This window comes from Liolophura sinensis, chromosome 1 (assembly GCF_032854445.1).
Source record: "Liolophura sinensis isolate JHLJ2023 chromosome 1, CUHK_Ljap_v2, whole genome shotgun sequence".
Classification (NCBI taxonomy): domain Eukaryota; kingdom Metazoa; phylum Mollusca; class Polyplacophora; order Chitonida; family Chitonidae; genus Liolophura; species Liolophura sinensis.
In genome coordinates, this window is record NC_088295.1 from 91,914,958 (window position 1) to 91,942,093 (window position 27,136).

A 27,136-nucleotide genomic window follows, 5' to 3' on the forward strand; every position below is an offset into this window, starting at 1 on the left:
GAAGGGCATTTCTACTGTAGACCGACATCTCATGTGTCAAATACAGGTAAGATCAACATGAATTCTCAGAACAGTTTCAAAATTTATTCAACATACATAAACGTGTCATGGCCGGGTGCCCGCGATACAGATATCATCATAGCTTTGCACCAAATAACATCACTTATGTTGAACACGTACGTACAAAATACTGTGATGGACAATTTAATACAGGTTAGCCTTGACGGCAGGCTCTAAGATTCAGATTCAGACCCGCTGGGCCTGATACCTCCTGAGATACTGCCAAGAGTGCCCGAGTCTGCTCGATGCCACCCAACAATGCCGGATGTACGCGAGTCTGCCTAATACCACCCGACACAGACGAGAGTATCCCAATCTGCCCGATACCGGCCAACACTGCCGAGGGTACCTGTCGATGCCACCGGACACTGCCTGGAGTATCCAAGTCAGTCTGATATTACCCAACACCGCCAAGAGGAGATAAGTCTTTCCACTACCTTGCAACACTGACTGTGTTTCCGAATCTTACCGATCTTTTTTTCGGGCTTAAACAAGGTTTCCCAAACATCAACCAGACAAACAAGTTCGCAAACAAACATTTTACATCCTGCGCTCCCATTTTGCTGGAATTTCTAGATACCCGCCCTTCTGGAGACGAGATGTAGCAGAGAATATCACAAATGGATTTAGCCAATAGAATCTAAATCTCACTGAAATCCATGTTAATCTATGATCGTGATTGGTTGTTTTCTTGTTTCTGGTTAAATGGCGACGGTAATCAATGGCAGGCCTGATATCCTCATTCCACCACTATAAACACATACTCATGACATTTTACAATGATAAGTTGTGAGACAATGTACAAAGTAAAGGAAGCCGGACCCGCTGTGCCATTTTTTTCTTCTTCAGTACGTTAGAAACCCATTTCTGTCTGAACAATCTCTCAAAACCACGCCAAGAGTTAGATGCGTACACGCCTTTGTGAGAAACTACTTCGTACCGACCAGACAAGTGCGTTCACCTCTGCTTCCGGCCTCCGGCCTTCCTAGTGGCTATGTACCGTACACAATATGTGTGGTTGTAGAATCGCAAAAGAATATGATCAAATGACGGCTCAGTATGACAGTATCGACGACTCAGTAGGACAGTATCGACGACTCAGTAGGACAGTATCGACGACTCAGTAGGACAGTATCAACGACTCAGTAGGACAGTATTGACACTATAGTCGACTGTATGTGAAGGTAGGCGGGTAGGTGTCTCGGTGGTATGGCGACAGTATCCCGCACAGCTCTGACGCAGTCCTAACTCTCTATAGTAGACTTTATATAACTTTTGTGAGTAACTTTGCTAACGGTAACAATGCTCTGGAGCTCATTATATATTATATATGCAAAACTAAACTTAAACTCTGTAATTAATAACACAATTATCCCAACACGTAAAACTTATCTCCACACCCACGCAACCTGTGATTCCAGTCCAACTTGTTGTCAACAGGCAGAATAATAAAAAATATGTCAATTTCACGGTTGTTACAATGACAAAAACCCACCGACAACACTCAAATGGCGTTCCTACGTCTGCATGAACACTTCTTCACTATACTGTGGATAATGTGCTGTGAAATGTTAGGGCAGGAGTCCCCAGAGGGAGTCCCCCAGCACCCGTCTACCTCGGCAAGGATGTCAGGCATGGTGGACGCTGAACACAGGCGATCTTATGTACAGATGAGCCGTGGTCTGATGTGCTGGAAAAATGAGCTCCACAACAACCTTTAATACCATAATGGAGTTCGCCACAAGCTGTAAAGAAGCTCGCTAGCTATACATCTCCTGATTTCCCTGTTCAGGGATAGACTATTGAATGTGGTCAGCACATAACTGGCCAGCGCTATGCCCGCCAAATGGCCGTCGCATAATCGGTTGTTTATAATTCTTAAGACGGCTACAGGAGAGTTCTAACAGTGAACGTATTCCTTGTGATGGATTTAATATTAACAACTCTTCTTGAGAACATCGGCCACTATGACGTCACTTTTCAGATGGCGGCCATCTTCTTATGAAGAACATAGTTCTGGTTGTGGATAGATAGCCATTGATCTTGTTTTGGACAAACTCCCATAGATGCCACTTCTCTGGTTTTGAACAAATTTCCGTGGTCGCCATATTTCTGGTGTTAGACAATTTTCCAAGGACGCCACTTCCCAGTCTGTAGACATACTAATGTAGACACACCTTCATTTATTTCTGACTACGTGTATACCAAAGCAAGTCCCACGAAGTCTATACGGCTCACTGCTTCTTCCGGACTTTTCGTGTTATTCGTGTAAAGGTTATGTTATTTGGCGCATGGTTCAGTGAGCAGCTTTTTGAAAGCCTTTCGAAACTCCAAATTAAAGATGGTATAAATGACAGGGTTGAGAAAACTGTTTATATAGCCTAACCAAACAAAAAAACTGAAGAGCATAGATGGAGGTCACAGGCCGCAACGTCTTTCATCTTATAGCGAATGCAAATGGCATTCATGATGTTAATTGTAAAGAACGGCCACCAGCAGAGCAGGAAAACACCTGTAAAATACAGAACAGATATCTATTAGTCCACGTAATAACAGGGAAGCCTAAAAAGTACAAACAGATAATTATCACTCCTTGCATGCAATAAGAATTAAAAAAAAAACAGATATATACTACTACACGCAATAGCAGAAAAACGTAACACGCCTGTAAACTGCAACAGATATCAAGTACTCCACACAATAACAGGGCATGCCCAGTAAATTACAAATAATCATCTATTACTCCACGCAATAACAGGAAAACACCTGTAAATATCAACATATATCTATTATTCCACACAATACCTGGAAAACACCTGTAAAATGCAAAAAGAGTTTTATCATTCCGCATAATAACAGGGAACCACCTGTAAAATATAAACACAAATGTATTACTCCACGCAGCAACAGGAAAGCAGCTGTAAAATACCAACAGATATCTATTATTACACGCAGAAAACAGGGAGAATTTTTTTAAAACTACAAACACAAATCTATTTCTCCATGAAATAACAGTCAACCACCTGTAATTTACAAACACATGCCATAATGTGCCGCTTTCCAAATAAATATTTCTATTTTGTAGCTACATACTACAATAACATGTTGTATCTGTCATTACAGTCACAGTATCCGTGTTTACGTCCAATTTCTTTTCACAGTCTCCTTGTTACGGTCACGTGTACACGTCCACGTAGTCGTCTCCCTGTTACACTATACATGCACACGTCCTCAAGTTTGTCTGCATCGTGCACTCTACGTGAACAGTCTCTGTGTAGCTCTACTTTGTTGCTTCCCGTTTTTAAGTCTCACAGGCTAGAGTTTATACTCTCCATGGTCTCGACTTAGATCTTGTGTTCTTGCTGCAGGACGTTTATTAACTAATTGAACCAAACTTATCAACGATTTTCTAACGGGTAGGACAAGTTGGTACGAGACAAAACTTACCTAAAACAATAGCTAAGGTTTTGGTGGCTTTTCTTTCCCTCCTCGTCGCACTCTTGTCTTTCTTCTTTTTGCTTTGTCGCATGTGAAAGTTAAAACGCGTTACACTCTTCTTCCCACCTGACTTTTTCTTTTTGGCCGACCCATTTCGACTCAAACCAGGGAACTTTTTCTTTGGCAGAGACAGCATGCTCTTGTTTTCGTGAGCTTTGGTGCAGATCCAAGGGGGCTGGTGAACTGTGTCTCCACTTCCACGGTGGTCGGGGGCGCGTAGCCGCTTCTCGTGGCATTGGAGTTATCATCGCTCACAGGGCTCATCATGAACTCGGCCGACTTATCATTTTGTATCACGTGGTCTTTCAGATCGTCACTGGCCGGACTTTTGACGTCATCCTCGTCATCGTCCTCGTCATCCTCGTGTGTGGAGGAGGTGGTGTGGAGGGCTGTGGAGATCTCCTCATGTATGATCGGGTTCGGAGACAAGGTTAGCGAGCCGCTGTACGCTCCACTCAATCTCGCACCCGTTCTCGCGTAAATGTTATTCCTATCATGAAGATTTTCACTCAATGAAGTTTCCGTGGCGTGACCTAAATTGCCGGCACCAGCTGTCGTTGCTGTATTTTCTATAACATTTTGTAAAGACTTGCTGTCAACAGTCTTAGCCTTCCGAGCGAGGAACTTTTTTGCTCGCTGTCGTAAAACGAAATATATTTTACCGTATAGAAAGAGCATTATAATGGAGGGTATGTAGAAGGAGCCCATGGACGAATATATAAGGAAGTCTGAATTGTAAAAGGTACAGAACTCGTCATCCCGATCGTCCGAGTAGTTCACACCCAAGGCAATAGGGGCTGCTATAGCGAACGAGATGACCCACGTCAGGGCGAGCATTACCCAGAAGCGCTTCGAGTTCCTGTGCTTGGAGTACTTGATTGGCTGGGTCACAGCTATAAACCTGAAAACACAAGAACAACAACAACACAATTAGGCTACTCATTTTTCAGATGTATCAGATAACCCATAAAAGACATTAGGCCTACCGAGGCAGTTGTCTCATGTTCCCAGATCTCTTGTCCCAATGTCAAACCAGCTCTTTGAAAAACAGAAAATGCCTACTGAGAGTAGAATTATATAGGCCATTAGTAAGAATGTGTCTTTGGATAGATAATCTAAGCGAAAACAGCAGATGATAGTTTGTTTTCGTAGGGGACAGGAGAATACACCTATGGATTAAATCTGTAAGAATTTTGCAGGGTAAAATCCCAGATCTGGCAGTACATAGTTTGGAGAATTCTTAATGGAGGAAGTATTGTAAATCTAATTTTCTCCCTTTCTTTCAGTGTAGTATAAGTATTTTGTCAGAAGAATAGCATACACTGGTGTAATGTTAGCATTTCTGGTATGGATGTGATATAACCTTAAACATATTTGCTGTCATGGGTGTAGTGTAAGGCATGGGAGTAATATCGCGGAGTAATTTCTGGCAGGTAGCATAAGAATTTGTTATATGGGTGTAGCGTACGCTTAAGCATATTTGTCTTGGGTGAAGTATACACATTTATGTCATTAGTGTGATATAAGAATTTCCATCATTGGTGTTGTGCCTTTCTGATTAAAAATAATAATTTCAGTCATAGTGTAGTGTACGCATTTTTGCACGTATTTCTCTCACAGGTGCGTTGTAAGTATAAACTTTTATGGATATAGCATAAGAATTTTTGTCATGGATGTATTGTAAACAGCAGCTTAAACATATCCATCTTGGGCGTAGCATAAGAATTTCTGTCAAGGGTGTGGTGTAAGTACTTCTGTCATGGATATAGTGTAAGCATTTCTGCCATGGGAGTAGCATCCGCATTTCTTTCATGGAAGTAACATAGGCATTTTTGTCGTTAACATAAGCATTACTGGCGTGCATAGGTGAAGTATAAGCATTCCTGGTACTGGAGTTGCCTGAGCAATTTTGACTTGGGTGAGGTATAAGCCTTTCTGTCTTCGGTGAAGAGGAATACATTTCTTGTCATGGATGCAGTTCAAACATTTCTATACAAATGTCTGTAAAGAGGGTAGTATAAGCGCACATCGTTACTGACACTCACCGATCTACACTAATAGCCGTGAGACTGAGGATAGAGGCAGTACATGCCATGACGTCTGCTGCTACCCAGGCGTCACATAAAGCGTTGTTTAACGTCCATTTTCCTACAACCTGGAACAAACAAGTCATCTGTTTAGTCTCCTGTGTTAGGACTATAACACTACCACGAAGGTCAAACAAACAAGTCAACCGTAGACTCTTCTGTGTTAGGCCTGTAACATTATCACGAACGCCAAACAAACAAGTCATCTGTTTGCTCCATTGTGCTAGAACTGTAGCACTACCACAAACGTCAAACAAACAAGTCACCCTGTTTACTCTTCTGTGTTAGAACTGTAGCAATACCACGAACGTCAAACAAACAAGTCATCTGTTTACTCACCTGTGTTAGGGCGGTAACATTACCACGAACGTCAAAGAAACGAGTCACCTGTTTACTGTTTTGTTAGGACTGTAGCACTACCACGAACGTCAAACAAAAAAGTCAACTGTTGACTCTTCTGTGTTAGGCCTGTAACATTTTTACTAACGTCAAACAAAGAAGGCACCTGTTTACTGTTTTGTGTTAGAACTGTAACATTTTCACTAACTTCAAACAAACAAGTCACCTGTTTACCCTCCTGTGATAGGGCTATAGCATTACCGCGAAATTCAAACGATCTATGAATACAAGCAGAAATCTTCACCACGAACGTCAAACGATCTATGAGTACAAGCAGAAATCTTCACCACGGACGTCAAACGATCTATGAGTACAAGCAGAAATCTTCACCACGAAGGTCAAACGATCTATGAGTACAAGCAGAAATCTTCACCACGAACTTCAAACAATCTACGAATACAAGCAGAAATCTTCACCACGAACCATGAGAAGCTCAGGACTGATCTATTAATGGGTGTGGTCATTGTGCGCATAAATAGATCTTTACTTCTCCTAAAGTACTCTTGGCGCAGTGGACATTGATCAGAAATTTAATCAGTAGAATACGAGGAAACGAGGAAATCTACGATATTTAAGCTGAGCAAATGGTCTTCGCAGTCAAAAAAAAAAATGATCAAAAGGCATGCGGCTTTGTGCGGATAACCATTTCATAAGCAAATTAAAAAAGTGAGCTAATTAAGCTGTGATGAGAAATCCCATCGAAGCAACGCTACATTTTCAGTGCAACACAGGGATATATGAGGTGGATGGCACATCTATCAGTCTCGAGATTACAAGTCAATTATTGTTCCTGGTCTCAGTTCCACAAAAAGCCTCAAATTGTTTTTTAGCAATACAATTTTCAAACCTAATTAACTTTTTTGGCTTTTTTTTTATTGTAATCCGGTATTCAAAAACATGATATCTGAAATTTTACTTCAACACCGTGAAATCCATATAAGGTTGCTAAATGAACAGTTTTGGACATCTCCGTTAGACCAGCAAAGAGCAAAGAGCCATTGCTATGGTTGCTTGTGTAGGCAGAGGGGTGGAGGCGTGGCAGGTAGAATGAGTGGTGCATGGGCTGGAACTGCTCTGCGTGCACGCTACACTGTGCTTCGTGGGTGATGGATGTTTCCAGTCAAGACCAAACCAATACCAGTCCTTACTGCAGACACCAAAACGCCCACACCAGCAACAGACGCTATCAATATCCATTGACCTTTATGTGTTACGTGACAGTATCAGTCTGGTTTTAGTTTCACGTGTTACGTGACAGAACCACTAATGCTGGTATCAATCGGGGTTTCGGTGTCATATGTTACGTGACAGAACCACTAAGGCTTTAATCTGGGTTTCCATATCACATTTTGCGTGACAAAACCACGGCGGCTTGAATCTGGGTTTTAGTGTCGCGTGTTGCGTGACAGAGCTACTGCTGGTAGTATCAATCTAGGTGTTAGTGCCAAATCCTAAAAGTTGTTGGCAATATGTCAACATCTAGCGGATGTTTGGTGTGCCAGTTTATTCATGTTGAAGTCCCACCGTAAGACTCCTTCCAGTATATTAAGCATACCAAATGCAGCATGAATCTCCCCAAGCGGCTTGATGATAAAAAAAAATCAATTTTTAAATAAATAAAAAAAGAAATAATGGGAATTCTCACAGTGGGTTTTCGGAAATGGAATGAAATATATCAGTTTAAGTGTCTTACAACTGAGCACAAATTATCTGAGCTATGTACGCACATGCCACTAGATTGCAGGCGCGCCGTCGTATAAGGTAAATATTTTTGGGTACGGCGTAAAACGCCAATCAAATAAATAGATAAATAAAATGTACGCACTTGTACACTGAAAATCATATTTACCGTTTCAATGAAATCAATACATCCATTCAAAGATAATGTAAGAATGGCTAATTATGGAAGAGCGGAGGGAGATGAATCTTCCTACTGAAGAGAAAGAAGTTATAACCTGAGCATTTGAAACTTTGCCAAACATAGCAGAACTGATGACCTTGTTTGACGATCATCACTGACATACCGTGCTAATAAAGTACTTATATTTAAACACAAAAGTACCTGCCCATGCAGGACAATCATTCGACCGATTTCATGGCCAGACAACCAGCATATTGATGAGAAATTGCTGTTCCAGTTGGTCTATATGTCTTCTTGTATGCGAGTTTCAATAAATCGCAAAAAGGTTCTCATAAAGGTGAGAAGGGTTGAAGCTAATTTTTTTTTTCAATAAATAACTCGTCGTATTTCATACAGTTATATTCTGCCGGTAACGGGGATACTTTACTCAATTTGACAGGGAAACACTACCCAGCTGAAAAATAGTTATTATGGTTTGGTTTATTGGCCCCAGCGTGACAGTATCTTGAGGGAATCTGGTCTGGTCGGAACTATAACACGGCAAGGTTGACATCAGCCACCAAGCGGTAAACGCTTTTGTCAATTGCCTGAAATTGCTCAGCGGCTTTCCAATCACCTCCTTTTTTCACCCAAGCTGGTAGCTAAAACGGTAGAACATTTTCTGAGAGTTTGCCGGGAGATTTCTCCATTATTGGACGCCTCAAGAGGCAGAAGAATGCGGATAAATTTGAGTCAAAGGTTATGGTTGGTTAGAGATCTGTGTTCTCGGGGATGTCAGAAGACAAGGTGATCGCCTGGTCGCCAATGATAAACGACTTAGCTATTGATATTTTGTTGTCCAATCAAGTGCACAGCCTCAGCATAAAAGGCAAATAGACAAGTGCAAATTAATCGCGTTCCCTCTAAACAAACAGGCTGCTCTTGAAGATGACTGGTTCCGTGATAGGACGCTTGCTGAGAGAAATTTGGCTTCAGCTGTCCAGTGGAAAGCGCTCCTTGTTTGAAGTCTGATGTAAAACAGCATTATCACAGTTTGACAAAGTGTGGAGAAATCAGAGTTTGTATAAGTTGTCTGGAAAGTTTTACAAACATCGGTTTCAACTAATCTGGAGCGTCTATGTAGAGGCGGAAGAGAACAGAGGCTGTTGACATTCATACTGATGATCTCTTAGAAATGTTATCGCACACAGATAAGGCATTGAATCAGGGAGTTATAACTTGACAAGGATGCTGTAATGGAACTGATTGATTAAACTGAGTTTTAAAGTTTATTAACAAGTGCATGGGGTTGCAATAGTTAAAGTTGCAAGGTAATTAAAGTTTGTTGTGTTCGTGTAACAGCTTAACAAACACGTCATCTTTTTTTTGTAACCCGTTGTAAACAAGACATCCGCTCGAGTGTTGACAACAACGACGTCATTATAGTCCGGCTGTGACAGTGGCACTCGCAGAAGCAAAAGGTAGGGCCACGTTCGCGTTCACGAGAGATGTATCAATAATCTCTGAACCGAAATCAATTTCTATTAATTTTGCTCTGTTGAGATGCTGCTCTAATTAAACGAGAGTTAGAAGAGAGAGTGTTTGTTGGAGTGCTGGCCGAGGTTGCTACAGGCTATTGTCGGATAAGGGTACACATCATTATGGGACCTTGTGGACTGGACAATACACTGCTGTCCGACTCATGAGAGCTCTCCGTGAGGAGGTCGGACTCTGGAAAGCGGGTCAGTAAGGGGAGTGAAGTGAACGGGTTATTGGAAACTCCAACTGGCCTTATCAGAGGGCCAGTCTAAATACGGCCCTGTACAAAATCGTGTTGGAAAAGAGATAATACAGTGAAATAAAGCTAATTCAGTTAGGAAACACCATCACTCATGTGCTGACTGACAAGGCAATTTTCGCCCCGCAAATTAAATCTATGATAAAAGGGTCGCAGTATAATAGACTTGAGCCACGAGCTTCCGCTATACTTATGCAACAGACTTTGGGTCAGGCTGGTAGCACCTGTGCCCACTGACACCAGCCTACCACAACTTGATCGTCCGCATCTGTATGCGCAAGCTGCCGAGTCGGACAGATCAACAGCTTAAGGCGTGTCAGAGGGCTAATAGAATTGCTACCGCCTAGCTGGGCGGCGCTCAAGGGCAACGTGAGGGCCTCCAGCAGAGCAAGGAATATGAGTTACAACTAGATATATACAGTTGGGATACAACGACATTGTGTGTCAGCCAGATGACTTGCATGTATAAGAGATCATCCCTGTACAAGGCTTAATTTAGAGAGCTAGAATTGAACCTGCGACCTTACTGCCCAGGTGACTACCGGAAACGGTGATAACAGTGTACGTACGCCATCTAATTGAACAAGCCAGAAAGGGTCCACAATTAACTAAAAACCGAAAAAGAAATTATCAAAACACTCTGGAGTGTCAGTAAATATCAAATATTTCACGATGGCCTGAAAAAGGAAAATCCGGAACGCGAAACTCATGCAAGGATATTTGAGAGAGAACATTTCGGATAAAACTTTTTTTTTTAAATTTCTAAATATGATGCCCATTAAAGAAACGCTTATAAGCGTGTTCTGGCAAATGCAGCCTTAATTGCCTACGCTAAGAAAGGCATTGTAAAGACGATCGCAATATGCATGGAATTATTTGGGAATTCATGCCATATACATCCCTGGTCATGTCAGAAAACAGACACGGAAATTAATCCATGACTTTGATTGGTCTATTTTGATATAATGATATTAATTGACCACAAGCTTGTCACTGTAGCGTCAATGAGAGTCAACGCAAGGACAAGTCGTCGTGGAAACATCAGTAGTTCAGTCATCAATAAAACATTTCCCACGCAGACAAACAGTATATCGTTGACATTAACTTTTTCAGTTTAGCCCCAAGCATTCAGAGAGACACATTGGCCAAATATATGTCTAAATTTCTTATTATCCATGTTTTTTTCCTTTTTGGACCGGCGTGGATACCAATTTGAGAAGAAGAAGCTTGCGACTTGCTTGGTGAGATGGTGTGTAGGTTATCTGATGTATGGCCTCGGGTTGACCGGTACATTGGCACCCCTGCAGTTACCTCTCTTTCTTTAGACTAACCGACGGTATCACCGTTGTTTGGAGGCCAGTGACGCTCATGTATCATTTATATCATTTCCAAACCTACTGATACAAGTTACGTTCATTCAATTTGTTCATTACCAACATGTATGGTTTGGCTGAGTGACAGATTAACTGGTAATGAGTGCCAGTGCAAAAAACACCCTATCCACCCCCCTATCGGAGAGGGCACAGGGGTCGGGCTGGTTAACTTTCGCCGTGTCAAGTGATGCGCTTAGGATATGGTACCGTGGGGCTGGAGAGGTTTGTCGGCATCCCATCCCACACTAACGAGTGTACAGCGATCGGTCGAGAGACGACCGGAAGGCACTAAGAATTAGACTCCGGATACACACCGCTTTTTAATCATATTGTTATACGAATATGGACACATGTTGGAATTAGATACGGATCATCGAAATATGATCAACCGGGCTTAGTCAGTATTTCACTGACACTCGGGTATAAATCAGCCGAACAGATAAATGCTGATAGGCGACCTTTGCGGCGACTGAGGAAGCTCTTCGGAGAACTGTTCACAGGACAATATTTCTGTAGAAATCCAATGGTCGTGCCGAAGGGTGCCCAATTAGAGATGGAAACTGTAGGCCTCGGTCGGCCTCTCTAGGCGGCAATTCAGAAGACGGCAGGCCGGGCCGGGCTGATGGATGCTCTGACGCCGGCGCACAACCCCCAAATAATAAGATTTAAATTTACCACAGTATAACGTGATAACTGTCATGGCCTGTCCCGTGAAGCAGCCAACCTAATCGAGAGAGAAAAGAAAGAGAAACGGCCGCTCAATTTACCCTATCATAGGTGGTTAAATTTAATTTCCTTCCCGCAAGAGCTGGTAGAAGTAGCAAAAACATAAAGCATTCGATGATGAATGCTTAAAAAAAATGAAGTCGATGAAGATTTGTTGAAGTTTTTCAGATGGCATTTTTTGTCGAACCTACGATTGCTGGCGAGTGTGTGAAGGTGAAAGATTGTCTGTAAACTCTGGACCCTGCTGCTTCCGGCTTCACAATCTAAACACCCAATCAAGCAGTAAACCCAGGACGAATGTTAAAAAAAATTTGACTCACAAGAAATTTATTTCCACCTATGTTTACACGCTCATGTTAAACGAAGGGACTGTGTGTAATTTTTGGCTTCGTCTCCAGAAGTAGCTCTTCACTGTCAAGATGGCGGTGAAAATATTCACTGCAACATCCAAGACTGTAGGCTGTTTGATGACATCCCACCGGAAGCTGTTCTCGTGTGAGCGCCAATATATGAGATATACCTCTGCTTATAGAGCTCGCCATTAGCATTTGGCTTCACTGTAGAAAAACATCAGACGGGAAACGAACAGCGAGGGTACCAGAGACACATTACTACATAATGTCATTATCATTCCCTATAGCGGTAAAACAAACGAGTAGAATAGATGCGTAAAAAAGTCATAGCATTCAAAATGTAAAGTCACTCAAAAAATATTTACCAAGTCAAATTATTGATATATTAAGTGAACTGATATTCTGTACACACGTATTTTATTTTTTGTTTTTGATCACTGACTTTTTCTTTGCAACAGCCAGTGTGTGGTTACCAGCGAGTACAGCCTACAACAGACGTGTCTATTGATTCTGGCAGAGTTTAATAATTGATAGAAGTGGTCAGAGGAGACCGGGACTGCCCTTCTCTGCAAGACTGCTTAATTTACACACTAGCCTCGGTCCTAATACATTAATACAACATCCGTATCGTGTGTGAATGATACGGCTCTAAAGACATCCCGGGGAAATTATCTGCCAGGCTGAACTCACTCCACCAATGTTCTGCCCGACTTGACCAGCCGCATAGCCATCACCTACCATCCAAAACCACATCATTTATTAATTCTACCTCTTGCCGTGGATGTATTTTCCTCCATAGCAATTGCTCATAATGCAGACGTCAGATGTATTTAATGTCTTACAAATAGGATACCGACGACTATAATTCAACTGAGAATACATTCATCATCAGAGGGCTTCATCGCCGCTAATTTTTAACCTGTTTGAATGAAGTTTGGCCACATCTCGTTTACTAGTTGATGATGTAGTGAATTCAGACAGTGTCAGATAGCGAATCACTAATCTACCGGGTTAAAACCCATCCAACGAATATCGAATACTAGGAAAGAACTGGCACTGGGTTTGGGTATAAGAATTGGGGTATAATGTTGTGTGAAGAACGAAACGTGCTGTAAGCTGACAGAAGTAGACGAAGAAGAAAACGGTATGTAAGCTGGAACTGATGAACTAAGCAATGGTGTCAACATCCAAAAAACATTAAGAACGTAAAAAGGTGTCTATTTTTAAACAGATGAAGATAGCTAAATGCTAAGGCAATAACTTGATTGGTACAATTCATTAACGGTGCAAATATGACATAATATCAGATGTAACAGCCATTCACTTGCAGACAATTACAACTGAGTGTTATTTCATCCGAAGTTTGAGCTTTCTCAAATCAAACCCCCCGTGATCTTAAGTAAGTTGTGTCATTGACACAACGCAGTTTTCCTATCACAGAATGGCCTCGCCCAATCCTGTTGAACCTAGGGGTACTTTATACATCCAGAATAAACTCATCTCTTACAAAGTGGATCGATTGGTTTTTGCTTGTGTCTTAAAGTTTTCACCACGAGTGTAAGATTCATCCATAGATTTGCCAACCGTATAAGCCTCATGCTCATTTGCCAGCTTGCACTCGTTTTTGTCAAAGAGTGTTGACAGTTGCTGTCCAAGTGTATCTCTGGCTTCCCAACAATTCTAACAGATAACGCGATTATCTGAAGCCACACAGCATAGGACATAAAACATCGGCGTAAAGAGAGTTGTTACTTGGCCTATCTTCTCAAGGGATATAAAACAAGGACCGGGAAAGCCTGGTTTTGAAAACATTAGGCATTAAATACATCTCTCCCGGAATGACATCTCTGAAGTAATTTATGTCAGAGAGTATTTAAGCTCAGAGGTAAATGCTCAGTGAATACTGCATGCCGCATTGCCGTACATCAGACTAGCGTTCACCATTTGCTTATGCCGGTAATGACACAAAGTCGGATTGGCAACGGGGATATTGTTTATTACAACGCTTCTTTAAAGGTTGCTGTAGCTTATCTCAGAATGGCGGTGGATATACGAAACATGAGGCATAGAATGACTCCAGCTGAAAGTGTAGCATGTATGCACATTAACTTTAACAAAGCTCAAGAAAAACTTATAATGTAAATGTTACAAATATCCACACTCACGTCTTTATTGCTTTCAATGTTTTCTAAATAACAGACATGGGATGTGTTTCTGAAAGCTAAATGACATTGTAGGGGAATATTTAATTATTTATTTGATTGGTGTTTTACGCCGTACTCAAGAATATTTCACTGATACGACGGTGGCCAGCATTATGGTGGGAGGAAACCGGGCAGAACCCCGAGGAAACCAACGATCATTCGCAGAGTGCTGGCAGACCTTTACACATACGACCGGAGAGGAAGCCAGTATGAGCTGGACTTGAGCTCCCAGCGACCACATTGGTGAGAGTCTCCAGGGTCACAACGCTGCGCTAGCGCGCTAACCAACTGCGCCACGGAAGCCCCTGTACATAAGAGGGGAATAAGAACCGCAGTTTTTAATGATTTAGTACAGAAGCGTATGGTCAGAAATGTGAGTACACAAAGATGAGTTATATTATGGGTAATTTGTAGAAATATAAAACATGGTAAATCAAGGTATGTATGTGATTTTTTTGTTCAATGAGCTCATGAAAAGATTCATGGCATATGATGTTTGTTGCTCAGAGATATGACATGTAAAATAATTTAGCTTAATTTTTCTCGGTTAATATAAGTCTTGCAGTCTAAAGGCATAAGAAGTAGCGCGTAAACGGTAATCAGTTGTCCAGGTCAACAAGGAACATCTGCTTTATGGAATCTTCCATGGTAAAAAGAGCAGCATAAATGTAAGATCGCTAATTCACGGCCAACGCAGAAAACATTTTACACTTTTGATATATGTTGACAATAAATACGAAAGTACGGGTACTTCACCAGAATGTCAGATCACGATTTGTCTTTACAGTGCCTGGTGTTTGACCACCAAGTACCAGCAGAGTGATCCATATAGTAGCTACTAACAGGACAATATCCAGGGCCAAGGTCAAGCCATCTCAATTCATCATATAGTATTTGTCAAATATTCCAAGAAAGATTTTAAAACTAGAAGTGAGAAAATCATAGTTATATCTGTGTAATCCGTGAGCATTCTTACCGGTGTGGCTATCAGACAGCCAGGAGGCAGTGCTCAATGTGAGTTCACCAATGGTGGCCTTAACAGAGTGTCTATGTGAGGAGGAAAGCACCTTAATCTGTCCGGGAATAATAACACGGCTCACTATCAGCTGATTAATAGAGAAAATAAGGCAAGCTTTTGAGCGGGGATTTCCCTCATAATCACAGCCCTAATCTATTTTGATCATGCTCAGGGTAATAAATCAACAATGTAATCGGCCAGCAATACGGAGGTGTTGATAGGATCGTCTTCACCAGTTACAAAACACGTCTCTGTGAATGTACCGAAATGAGCGCACAACTTTCTGATTCCCATCCACCATCGCTGAACAGGGCCCTACCCAGGAAACAATGCACCCTTACGACCCAAGCAGAGGAGCCATACACGTCCCATATACGATAATACTTGTACATACATCTATATAGCAGAGCTTTGCACCAGAAATCACAGGACACAGATAAAGGACTCTGCATGGGTGCAATACATCTCCATACAGATTAACACGCATGAGAGTGTAACTAGGCATGCACACAAAACACAATACGTCTCCATACAGATTAACACGCATGAGAGTGTAACTAGGCATGCACACAAAACACAATACGTCTCCATACATATTAACACGCATGAGAGTGTAACTAGGCATGCACACAAAACACAATACGTCTCCATACAGATTAACACGCATGGGAGTGTAACCAGGCATGCACACAAAACACAATACGTCTCCATACAGATTAACACGCATGAGAGTGTAACCAGGCATGCACACAAAACACAATACGTCTCCATACATATTAACACGCATGAGAGTGTAACCAGGCATGCACACAAAACACAATACGTCTCCATACATATTAACACGCATGAGAGTGTAACCAGGCATGCACACAAAACACAATACGTCTCCATACAGATTAACACGCATGAGAGTGTAACTAGGCATGCCCAAAAACACCATACGTCGCCATAGAGAATCATGCGTCGGGAGACACAGCTATACACATTCCACAGAGCAAATTACATCAGTACATAGCATCTTTCAGCAAACAACATGCTGAAGAACCAGGGATTTTTATACCTATACATACCTTAAAGATGCACATAGCTCTATACAGAACAAATTATATCGTCAAAAAATCATACAGGCACATATAGATCTTCGACAGACAGATCTTCCACACATATTAGCACTATGACATAACGTCACAAGACTACAAATCCTCATATAGAAACAATTAGTTGGGTTCATCATTGCGGTGCGCATCTGAAAGGTATATTGGTCATTCAATAATTTTAGCCTATTCTACCTTTTTCGCGAATCTACGGTTGCTTTGTAGCCAGAACATAGAAAATCAACAAATCGGACTACAAAACAAATTTGGAAACGAAAGAAGATCACGGCAATTTGCGTTTTGTTGAAAGCTTGTCTGACTTCAAAGGGAAGCTCACCCCAAGGACGCCTCATGCCCCAGGCTCTCTCCGATGCTGTATTAACCTTTAGATATGTGGTTAACGCATGTTTCCTGATCTCAATATCACAACATATAATAACCTTTTGAGGTGGGAATGACTTAATTTTGGTACAGAAGTCACATTTTTAGTGACTTCATTTAAAACCGAATGCTGGATGTCTCCATTATAAAGTAACTAGTTCTGGGTCATGGGGACAGCAGCAAATTCCCATAACAGTTATGTACAGAATCGCGTCATGGTGACAGCAGCAAATTCCCATAACAGTTGTGTACAGAATCGCGTCATGGTGACAGCAGCAAATTCCCATAACAGTCGTGTACAGAATCGCGTCATGGGGACAGGAGCAAATTCCCATAACAGTTGTGTACAGAATCGCGACACTGGGACAGCAGAAAATTCCCATAACAGTTGTACAGAATCGGGTCATGGGGACAGCAGCAAATTCCCATAACAGTTGTGTACAGAATCGCGTCATGGGGACAGCAAACTCTCATAACAGTTGTGTAGAGAATCGGGCCATTGGGACAGCAGCAAATTCCCATAACAGCTGTGTGCAGAATCGCGTCATGGGGACATTAGCAAATTCCCATAACAGTTGTGTACAGAATCGCGTCTTTGGGAAATGAGCAAATTCCCATAACAGTTGTACAGAATCCGGTCATGGGGACAGCAACAAACTCCCATAACAGTTGTGTACAGAATCGCGTCATGGGGGCAGCAGCAAATTCCCATAACAGTTGTGTACAGAATCGCGTCATGGGGACAGCAGCAAATTCCCAAAACAGTTGTGTACAGAATCGCATCATGGGGACAGCAGTAAATTTCCATAATAGTTGTGTACAGAATCGCGTCATGGGGACAGCAGCAAATTCCCATAATAGTTGTGTACAGAATCGCGTCATGGGGACAGCAGTAAATTCCCAAAACAGTTGTGTACAGAATCGCGTCATGGGGACAGCAGCAAATTTCCATAACAGTTGTGTACAGAATCGCGTCATGGGGACAGCAGCAAACTCTCATAACAGTTGTGTACAGAATCGCGTCATGGGGACAGCAAACTCTCATAACAATTGTGTACAAAATCGCGACACTGGGACAGAAGCAAATTCCCATAACAGTTGTACAGAATCGGGTGATAGGGACAGCGACAAACTCCCATGACAGCCGTGTACAGAATCGCGACACTGGGACAGAAGCAAATTCCCATAACAGTTGTGTACAGAATCGCATCATGGGGACAGCAGCAAATTCCCATAATAGTTGTGTACAGAATCGCGTCATGGGGACAGCAGTAAATTCCCAAAACAGTTGTGTACAGAATCGCGTCATGGAGACAGCAACAAATTTCCATAACAGTTGTGTACAGAATCGCGTCATGGGGACAGCAGCAAACTCTCATAACAGTTGTGTACAGAATCGCGTCATGGGGACAGCAAATTCTCATAACAATTGTGTACAGAATCGGGTCATGGGCACAGCAAACTCTCATAACAGTTGCGTACAGAATCGCGTCATGGGGACAGCAGCAAATTCCGATAACAGCTGTGTACAGAATCGCATTAGAATGGACGAATACGGTTCCGATCGTCGAGGATAAATTCTCCATTGCCATTTTGTGGCTCAGAAACAGTAAAAGCAAGCAATACTGATGTATACTTTGAGTGGTGCTTATATCCATTTTTTTTTATTTTGTCGTTGATATACATCTGTAATTTGAAATCGACCTGTCTTGATGTGTCTCTGTCGATGTATCAGTCAGCCCAGTAGCTCACCCAGGACTTTTTACACCATTTCATCATCACAGTCAACGTATGAATTAGACTACAGATACATACAATCTCATGTAAACCCAAAAGGTTTCAGGACAAGCTATCTCCACTTAACATTGATTTGTTTCAACGATGATCAAAAGGTCACGGCTAGCACTTTTCGACCCAGCCCTTTGTCTGTTAAGTCATGCTGATGGTTATTTGGTTTATTAACTTCTATGACTGGTGTTTAACACCGTGCTCAAACATTTTCACTTCTATGATGGCAGTTAGGTGTAGAAGTGGAGAACATTTCAGTAGTTACAAACACGAATGTGCTACAATTCATTAGGTCAACAAGGACACAAGTAATTTACAAACTGATGCATGAATTCAGTGTGATCTAATTTTGAGACCATCATAAGTATTCCAGTATTAGATCAACAAGAACCTTTGTTTCGCGCTCTGCTCTGACCTGACCGGACCGGAAATATACGCTAAATAACTTCACACCCTCGGCAAATCTCACCTGAGCAAAATCTCACGTGACTCATGTCTTAATTCGAGATATGCAGAGAAGAAGTTTTTAAGCTTAGGTTGCCGGGGGTTGCCTTCAGGAAGTTAATTATGGCACAGTAGGTTAGTAGCTTTACCTCTCGGTCGCCCTGAATCTCCGAAATGTCGGCATCAGCAGGTAAGATTAAGAAGCCTGTAGAATGCTTGGGCCGTGTCTGATCTGAGATGGCAGAGTCCTGTACTGATAAGCCCTCCACGACACTGTCTGCATTCAAACAGCCAACAAATACCAGACAAAAACTATTAGTTTAAATACAAAGGTCTCGTCGGACGTCTCCTGTGTCTGCTGAGTCCGAATTACCACGAGGATAGCACTCAGGGGGCAGAGACAAGAAAACTAATCCAGTTAAGCCTAGCACCAAATTGCTTGGTGTTTATGTAAGTACATGTAAAATTAATTCAGACACGGCAAAGCTATAAGAAGTCAGTGTTCACGAGGACGTGTTTGCGGTATTATATCGATGTCTTCTCGGCATCACGAGGACGTGTTGGCAGTTTTTACGTCCACGTCTTCATGGTATCACGAGGACGCGTTGGCAGTTTTTACGTCCACGTCTACACTGTGTCAGAAAGACGTGACGACGGTATTACGTCAATGTGTACACTGTGTCAGGAGGACGTGTTAGCGGTATTACGTCACTGATTACGCGGTATCACAAGGGCGTGTTAGTGGTATTACGCCAATGTCTAGTCGGTCTCACGAGGACGTATTAGTGGTATTACGGTAATGTCTACACGGTATCACGAGGGCGTGTTAGTGGTATTACGTCAATGTCTACTTGGTATCACGAGGACGTGAGAGCGGTTTTACGTCAATGTCTACGCCTTGTCAGGAGGACTTGTTGCCGGTGTTACACGGTATCACGAGGACGTGTTGGCGGTATCGCTGTCAATGTCAGCACTGTATCACGAGTTTGACTTGGTGGTGGCACTTGAATGTGTACGTGGTAGTCACGGGGACTAGTAAATAATATGAAGTGAATAAGAAGAGGGTATCTCATGAATCAATGCATATTATCATGGCTCAATGGACGAATCACCGTATATGACAAATTGACTGTATTGGCTGGATGTTTGGATGCTATATAATGGATAAATACACGACGAGTGGATGGCTCGACGGTATCACTTAGACGAGTGGATGCCACCAAAGAGGATATAAACAACAGACATCACAGGGTATCTCCTTTAAATCCACTGTATATCTCAGCTGTCCAGTGTCACATCATTATATCTGCGGTATCGTGACCCCATTTTAAATGTTTTAAAGCCCATTATTGCATCCCTTATGACAGAATGTCTCTCATATATAATTGGATGTGCAGTTGATCAGTTTTTGGTATTGCCAGAAGTAGCTTTGAGTCTAACTGAATCTTCTATTGGCAGATTCTGTTCCACTCCGTATCATTATTTAGTTTCATCAACGATATCAATTTAGAATTATTTCATTTTTCTCCTCGTTTCTTCAAACGCCATGCTTTTACCTCGTTTATAAGCGATGTCCCCCTGGCGCAAAGCTAATGTTGCTTTGCATTCTCAGACTAAATTGAACGGCGTCTAAACTACCAAAACCTGTTATAGACGCGCCCTGGGAACGATTGCTTTGGATGTATACCGCGAAACTAGGGGCAGCAAATGAATTCACAAGGCTTATTTATATTCTATACTGAGCTGACCAACTTTTTGTTGATATGAGCATTTCAATTAAGTGCTCTCAATCAGATAAAACTATTACAGCAAAAATGTTCCACTTAAAACAGCGCGGCAAAAATGCTGTTTTCTTAACGGCAAACGAAGAATATTTTATGTAAAAACTGTTAAGATATCCTGAATTAAAATTTTTGAGAAAGTGACACACGGGTCTAAAATGGTGGACTGAAGCCTGGCGTTCCCCAGTCCCGACAAGACAAGTCAGCAAGTCTTGTAGAGGTTACGTAAGATGTCGATGACTACATCTCAGATTTAGCCTGCCGGTCGCACGCCTAAGGATCGTTACGACAGACGTTGGGGACCTGACAAGGAAATCTGGGGTTAGCCGACCTACAGCGGCCAGCTTAGGGTTTCTAATCCCGTCTTGCTTTTTCCCGGTCTCCGGTAGACAGGGCCATGGCTCTGTCACCGTACAGAACAGCACATTCTTCAACATCGTCTTGACGCTCGAGTTCTCCTCAAAATATAATTACCGTCAGTAAAGGATTGCCTCGGCTAAGTCGAGCACCTCTACCTATCAATTAAGAGTGACAGGGCCGGTATAAGCGGGTTGGGTCGGGGCAGCAGCCGGACCACAGGCCACCCCTAACAACTTCACCAATTCACCCTCTGAATAGTTAATGGCTCACGGCCTCGTACAAATCAACCATCATCATCAAAATAAGGGCTTCAGGCTCCAATCAGACTTATTGAGCAGATTTTACAGCAAAAACCACCCCTCAAATACAAGTTTATAACAGAACCCTTGAAACAGCAATGTAGGTTTGGAATGGGATAATGTCACTTACCAAACATACAAAAAGTAATATATAACAAAACCTTCCAAACACAGCAATATAAATATAACAGAATATTTCAAGCAAAGCATATGTGGACATGACATAATCTTTTAGAACATAGCCATCTGGACTTATGACAAAGATTTTTATAACACAGCAAAGTACCGGTCTTAAAACCTTCCGAACATACCAAAGTAGACCGTATAACGGAATCAGACCAAAACAAACTTAACCCGATTAAGGCGTGTTTGTAACAGGGTCTGCATTATACAGTATTACACGATTATATAAACTAAACCGAAGTAATAAGACAACACCGTCTTTGCCGTCTTTCACCATCAAATAACAGGCTCTGCTGTGTCTGTGCATGTAAGATGTGTAATATTTTCCGACGAAACGGATTTTAGCCAAGAACAACCATGTTTGTCTTTCTTTACCGACTATGGCTCATGAACCCACATGCACCCTGAGCATCTTAAGACAGATGACCGACGGGAGCTGAGACTCTCAGAACAGAGCCATATTCCCAGTCCCGAGCATTTTAAATCAGATGGACCGAAGCTAGCTGAGCCTCCCAGCACAGAGCCAGATTCCCAATTCCGAGCATCTTAAATAAGATGGACCGAAGCTAGCTGGGATTCTCAGCACAGAGCCATATTCCCAATCCCGAGCATCATAAATCAGATGGACCGAAGCTAGCTGAGACTCCCAGCACTGAGCTAGATTCCCAATCCCGAGCATCTTAAATCAGATGGACCGAAGCTAGCTGGGACTCCCAGCACAGAGCCATATTCCCAATCCCGAGCATCTTAAATCAGATGGACCGAAGCTAGCTGGGACTCCCAGCACAGAGCTAGATTCTCAATCCCGAGCATCTTAAATCAGATGGACCGAAGCTAGCTGGGACTCTCAGCACAGAGCCAGATTCCCAATCGCGAGCATCTTAAATCAGATGGACCGAAGCTAGCTGGGACTCTCAGCACAGCCATATTCCCAATCCCGAGCATCATAAATCAGATGGACCGAAACTAGCTGAGACTCTCAGCACAGAGCTAGATTCCCAATCCCGAGCATCTTAAATCAGATGGACCAAAGCTAGCTGGGACTCTCAGCACATCCATATTCCCAATCCCGAGCATCTTAAATCAGATGGACCGAAACTAGCTGAGACTCTCAGCACAGAGCTAGATTCCCAATCCCGAACATCTTAAATCAGATGGACCGAAGCTAGCTGATTCTCAGCACAGCCATATTCCCAATCCCGAGCATCTTAAATCAGATGGACCAAAGCTAGCTGGGACTCTCAGCACATCCATATTCCCAATCCCGAGCATCTTAAATCAGATGGACCGAAACTAGCTGAGACTCTCAGGACAGAGCTAGATTCCCAATCCCGAACATCTTAAATCAGATGGACCGAAGCTAGCTGATTCTCAGCACAGCCAGATTCCCAATCCCGAGCATCTTAAATCAGATGGACCGAAGCTATCTGAGGCTCTCAGCACAGGGTCAAATTCCCAGTTTGATCCATTCTAGTCTTGCATGACTCAGTGTTATATACATCTATGATGACAGGCCTTGGCATGAATAATGTAGACAGCAGATTCATTTAACCAGCTTAAACACCGATGGCACACACGTCTGCATAGACTTTATGTTACATGCACTTGGGGATTTGGCCCTCATACAAACAAAGATTGTCAAACTAACAACTTCGGGTTTCACGGATAAAAAGTCTGTCCTAACATGAACAATTACGAATAGAAACAAGTGTGCGTCCTCACACTAACAACAGTGAGCCCAAATATAACCTACAGTAAGTCCTCATACAACCAACCGTAAGTCCTCATACAACCAGCCGTAAGTTCCCATTCAACCAACAGTAAGTTCTGATGCAAACATTCGTAAGTCCTCATGCAACCAACTGTAGGTCCTCATACAACCATCCGTAAGTTCTCATACAACCAAGAGTAAGTTCTCATGCAAACAACCATAGGTCCTCATGCAACCAGCCGTAAGTCCCCATGCAACCAATCGTAAGTCCTCATACAACTAGCCGGCCGTAAGTCCCCATACAACCAACCTTAAGTCCTCATGCAACCAACCATAAGTCCTCATATACCCAACCGAAAGTCCTCATACAACCGGCCGGCCGTAAGTCATCACACAGCCAGCCATAAGTCCTCATACAACCGGCGGGCCATAAGTCCTCATACAACCAACCGTAAGTTCTCATACAGCCAACCGTAAGTTCTCATACAACCAACCGTAAGTCCTCATTCAACCAACCGTAAGTTCTCAATCTACCAACCGTAAGTCCTCATACAGCCAGCCGTAAGTCCCCATAAAACCTGTCGTAAGTTCCCATACAACCAACCGTAAGTCCCCATACAACCAATCATAAGTCCCCATACAACCAGTCCTAAGTTCCCATTCAACCAACCGTAAGTTCTCATACAACCAACCGTAAGTCCTCATACAAGTGGGATGAACATTAGACGAGTCTATTTCGTAAGACGTGTTCAGACGATGTGACGTGTCGAATGTTACAATCACATGAAACAACGCATGTCCTATTTTCATTCGACTATTCGAACAGCACTTTGTGACGGGTCGACTCGACAACAGCACCGTGTAAGTCATTTAAATAGAAGCAAGCTTGGTCATCCACTAAACCACCAAGATAAAGAAAACTTGGAAGTTGTCTTGAAAATGGGTGTTGCGATTATCGACTTGGGATGCTCCTTCATGGTCTATGAGTGGTATACGATTGTCTTGACGCTTAGATTCATTTAAAAAAATGTGCTACATGATCACGTCTAGTGACGTATTACCCAATGCAGATCGCGTACCCCATCAATGGCCTCCTTATTCCATCCACCCATCTAATTGCCCAATACAGGTCTCTTACCCACCAACGGGCCCCTCATTCCAGCTGCCGGTCTAGTAACGTGTTCAGTACAGATCTGAAACCCATCAATGACCCTTCATTCCAGGCACCCGTCTAGTGGGGTATTGCCCAGTACACATCTCAAACCACCACTGAATCCTTATTCCAGGAACCCGTCTAGTGACGCATTGTCCAATACAGATCTCAAACGCATTGAAGACTCCTGATTACAGCGACCTATTGCCCAGTACAGATCTCAAACTCACCAATGGCGCCCTCATTACAGCCACCCGTGAGGTAACGTATCGCCTAATACATATCTCCCATCCATCCATGGCCCATTATGTTGAGCCACACATCTATCGCCGAATATTAGCACAATTAAAGCCTTATGCTTGGTAAGCTTTCACTGGACAGTGTCGACGCTAAAGATTAAAGACCACTTATCACTATTCATTACTGAATGGAGACATTTTTATACTACATTAACAGCCAGACAGGACTGGAACAGCTACGCCATAACAATACATCATCAAAACATCTCAGTTTTCTTTTTCCCTTTTGTTAAGTCTTTGATATGACCCGACACGGGTTTGATTTCGGTAAGTCCCGATTTCGCAATCAGTTATTGGAAATGTTTAATACAAATGGAAAACTTAATTCCACCCATAAACACTGTCGAGACGTATATAAGAACACGGCTTTTAAGAGATTATTCAATATTAAACGTACGCACATACAATATAGCTTTACGTTTAGCATATGATATTGAGTTATTATAAACTTAGCAGTCTAACTGCCTGAGGGGCGACGTTCGGTCTGATTATTTCAGTTAGTTTGTTAGGTTGGCCTTGTCCACGGGATTCTCAGCTACAGGGTAATAGTGGTATTCACACTCACAAAGAATCGGTTTCGAAAGTTTGTTCCTTTACTTCTTCATAACAGTTCTTAGCGAATGATGCAAAACAACCATACGCTGATTAGACTTTTTCGCTGATAAAAAGGAAAGGAGATATGCTCAGAATATTTTCTTCGAATTTTCATCTCTATATTTCTCCTGGCGGGAATAAATCTTCTCAGAAATGAACATGGAAGAAGCATTATATTAAATATACATCACCAGCGTACTTTGATAGGATAGCGATCGATAACTACAGAGAAAGGAGTGAGTAGAAAAGAAGGAAAGAAACGCTATACTTACCTCGACGTAAACTGCTGGCGGCATTACAAAAACAGCAACCAATAAGTCGGCTACACCAAGGGACACGATAAAATAGTTTGTGGCCGTCCTAAGGCTTCGTTCTTTGACCACACTGAGCACAACAAGGATATTACCAAAAACAGTGAAGAATGGAAATATCAGCAAAAGTAAGCACCAGTATTTATACTGGGGTTCTTCGTCAGCGCTCGTCGAGTTCCAGCAGTTAGAATCATTCCATTGACACCAGGAGGAAAAGTTGAAGGGCCAGAACTCCTCGTAAGTGGTCGTGTTCAGGAGGGTATCCGTGGCTGCCTTGGTGGCAGCCTGCAACACAGATCCCGACACCCCCTGGCCTAACTCAGGGACTGCACTACCTGTTACACCTGTCCAGTCACTCAGGTTGTACTGTTGCATAAAAGGTTCAAAATAGTCGAATTCTTCAACCGGACTAACAGACACTCCGTCTGATGAAGGTGGCTGTAACTCACTCCTGGCCCTGCCTGTGTCTGCCGAGCCCAAGGGACCCCGCCAAGGGTTGACCTCCTCCCCGGGGACGAGTTCGCCGCCCCCAACCGGGGATCCGTACAAAGGATCAAAGGCTTCGTTCACAGAAGCCAGCTTCCGTAACATTGCGTCAGATATCCGAGAGGACTTTCGAAGCCTGGAAGACGTTATATAATCATCTAACTGATGCCTCTGCATTGCGAGATACTAACATCAGTCTGTCTCACACGAGACAAGCATTCCAGCAATATAAACACACTTAGCACACATTTCCTTTCATATGATGGTCCCTAGTTTCGGAGAGCCGATCTCAGATTTGTAGTGAGTCGTGCTAACTGCCGACCGATGCAAAGCTAACCAATACAATCTCAGTCGTGCCATTCCAGATAGTTGTTTGCGAGGACAAACCATCAATGCAGTCGTTCGATCACCAAAAATGATATCTTTTCAGTTCCACCAAGTTTAAATGACAAAAGTCAACAACACATGTCTTGGCCTCTTTCTCCAGGTGAAGCAGCTGATTTGCTAAGAAGTGATGAGCTTTGACCACCTGAGAGGTGAAGTTAGGGGAAACACGGCTGTCTTCGGTCTCCTTAACTGGCACTTTCCGTCACTCCAAGCACAGGTCACACAGGGTAGGACTTTACAACCAAAAAACCAGCGTGTGTTGAAATCCTGTGAGGGCTATTAAGCCAGGCCACCTCAGGCTATTGTCGACTCTGGGAGGATGGGATGTCAGTGAAATTCCTGTCTGAGGGGTCAGGAGGCGGTACAGCAGGATATAAGTACATCAGACCACTTCCGGGACAGGCAGGCGTCTCTCTGGTAACCAGGTATATGCGCAACGGTCCTCTGTCAACCTCTCCCCAACAAGCGCTCCTGCTGCATTGTCTGCAAAAGAGAAGAGCTTCGTTCAG

At 42.7% G+C, this 27,136-nt stretch overlaps 1 protein-coding gene across 1 annotated transcript; it reads right to left on the reverse strand.

Annotated features, from left to right (window-relative positions):
• Window positions 1–124: 124 nt before the first annotated feature.
• On the reverse strand, window positions 125–26,417 carry LOC135465665 (D(2) dopamine receptor-like). The gene is given in 6 exon segments (XM_064742969.1): window positions 125–2,477; window positions 2,480–2,572; window positions 3,508–3,804; window positions 3,807–4,459; window positions 5,604–5,713; window positions 25,716–26,417. Coding segments are annotated over 6 exon segments (1,992 nt in total). The 3' UTR covers window positions 125–2,340.
• Between the last annotated feature and the right edge of the window lie 719 nt (window positions 26,418–27,136).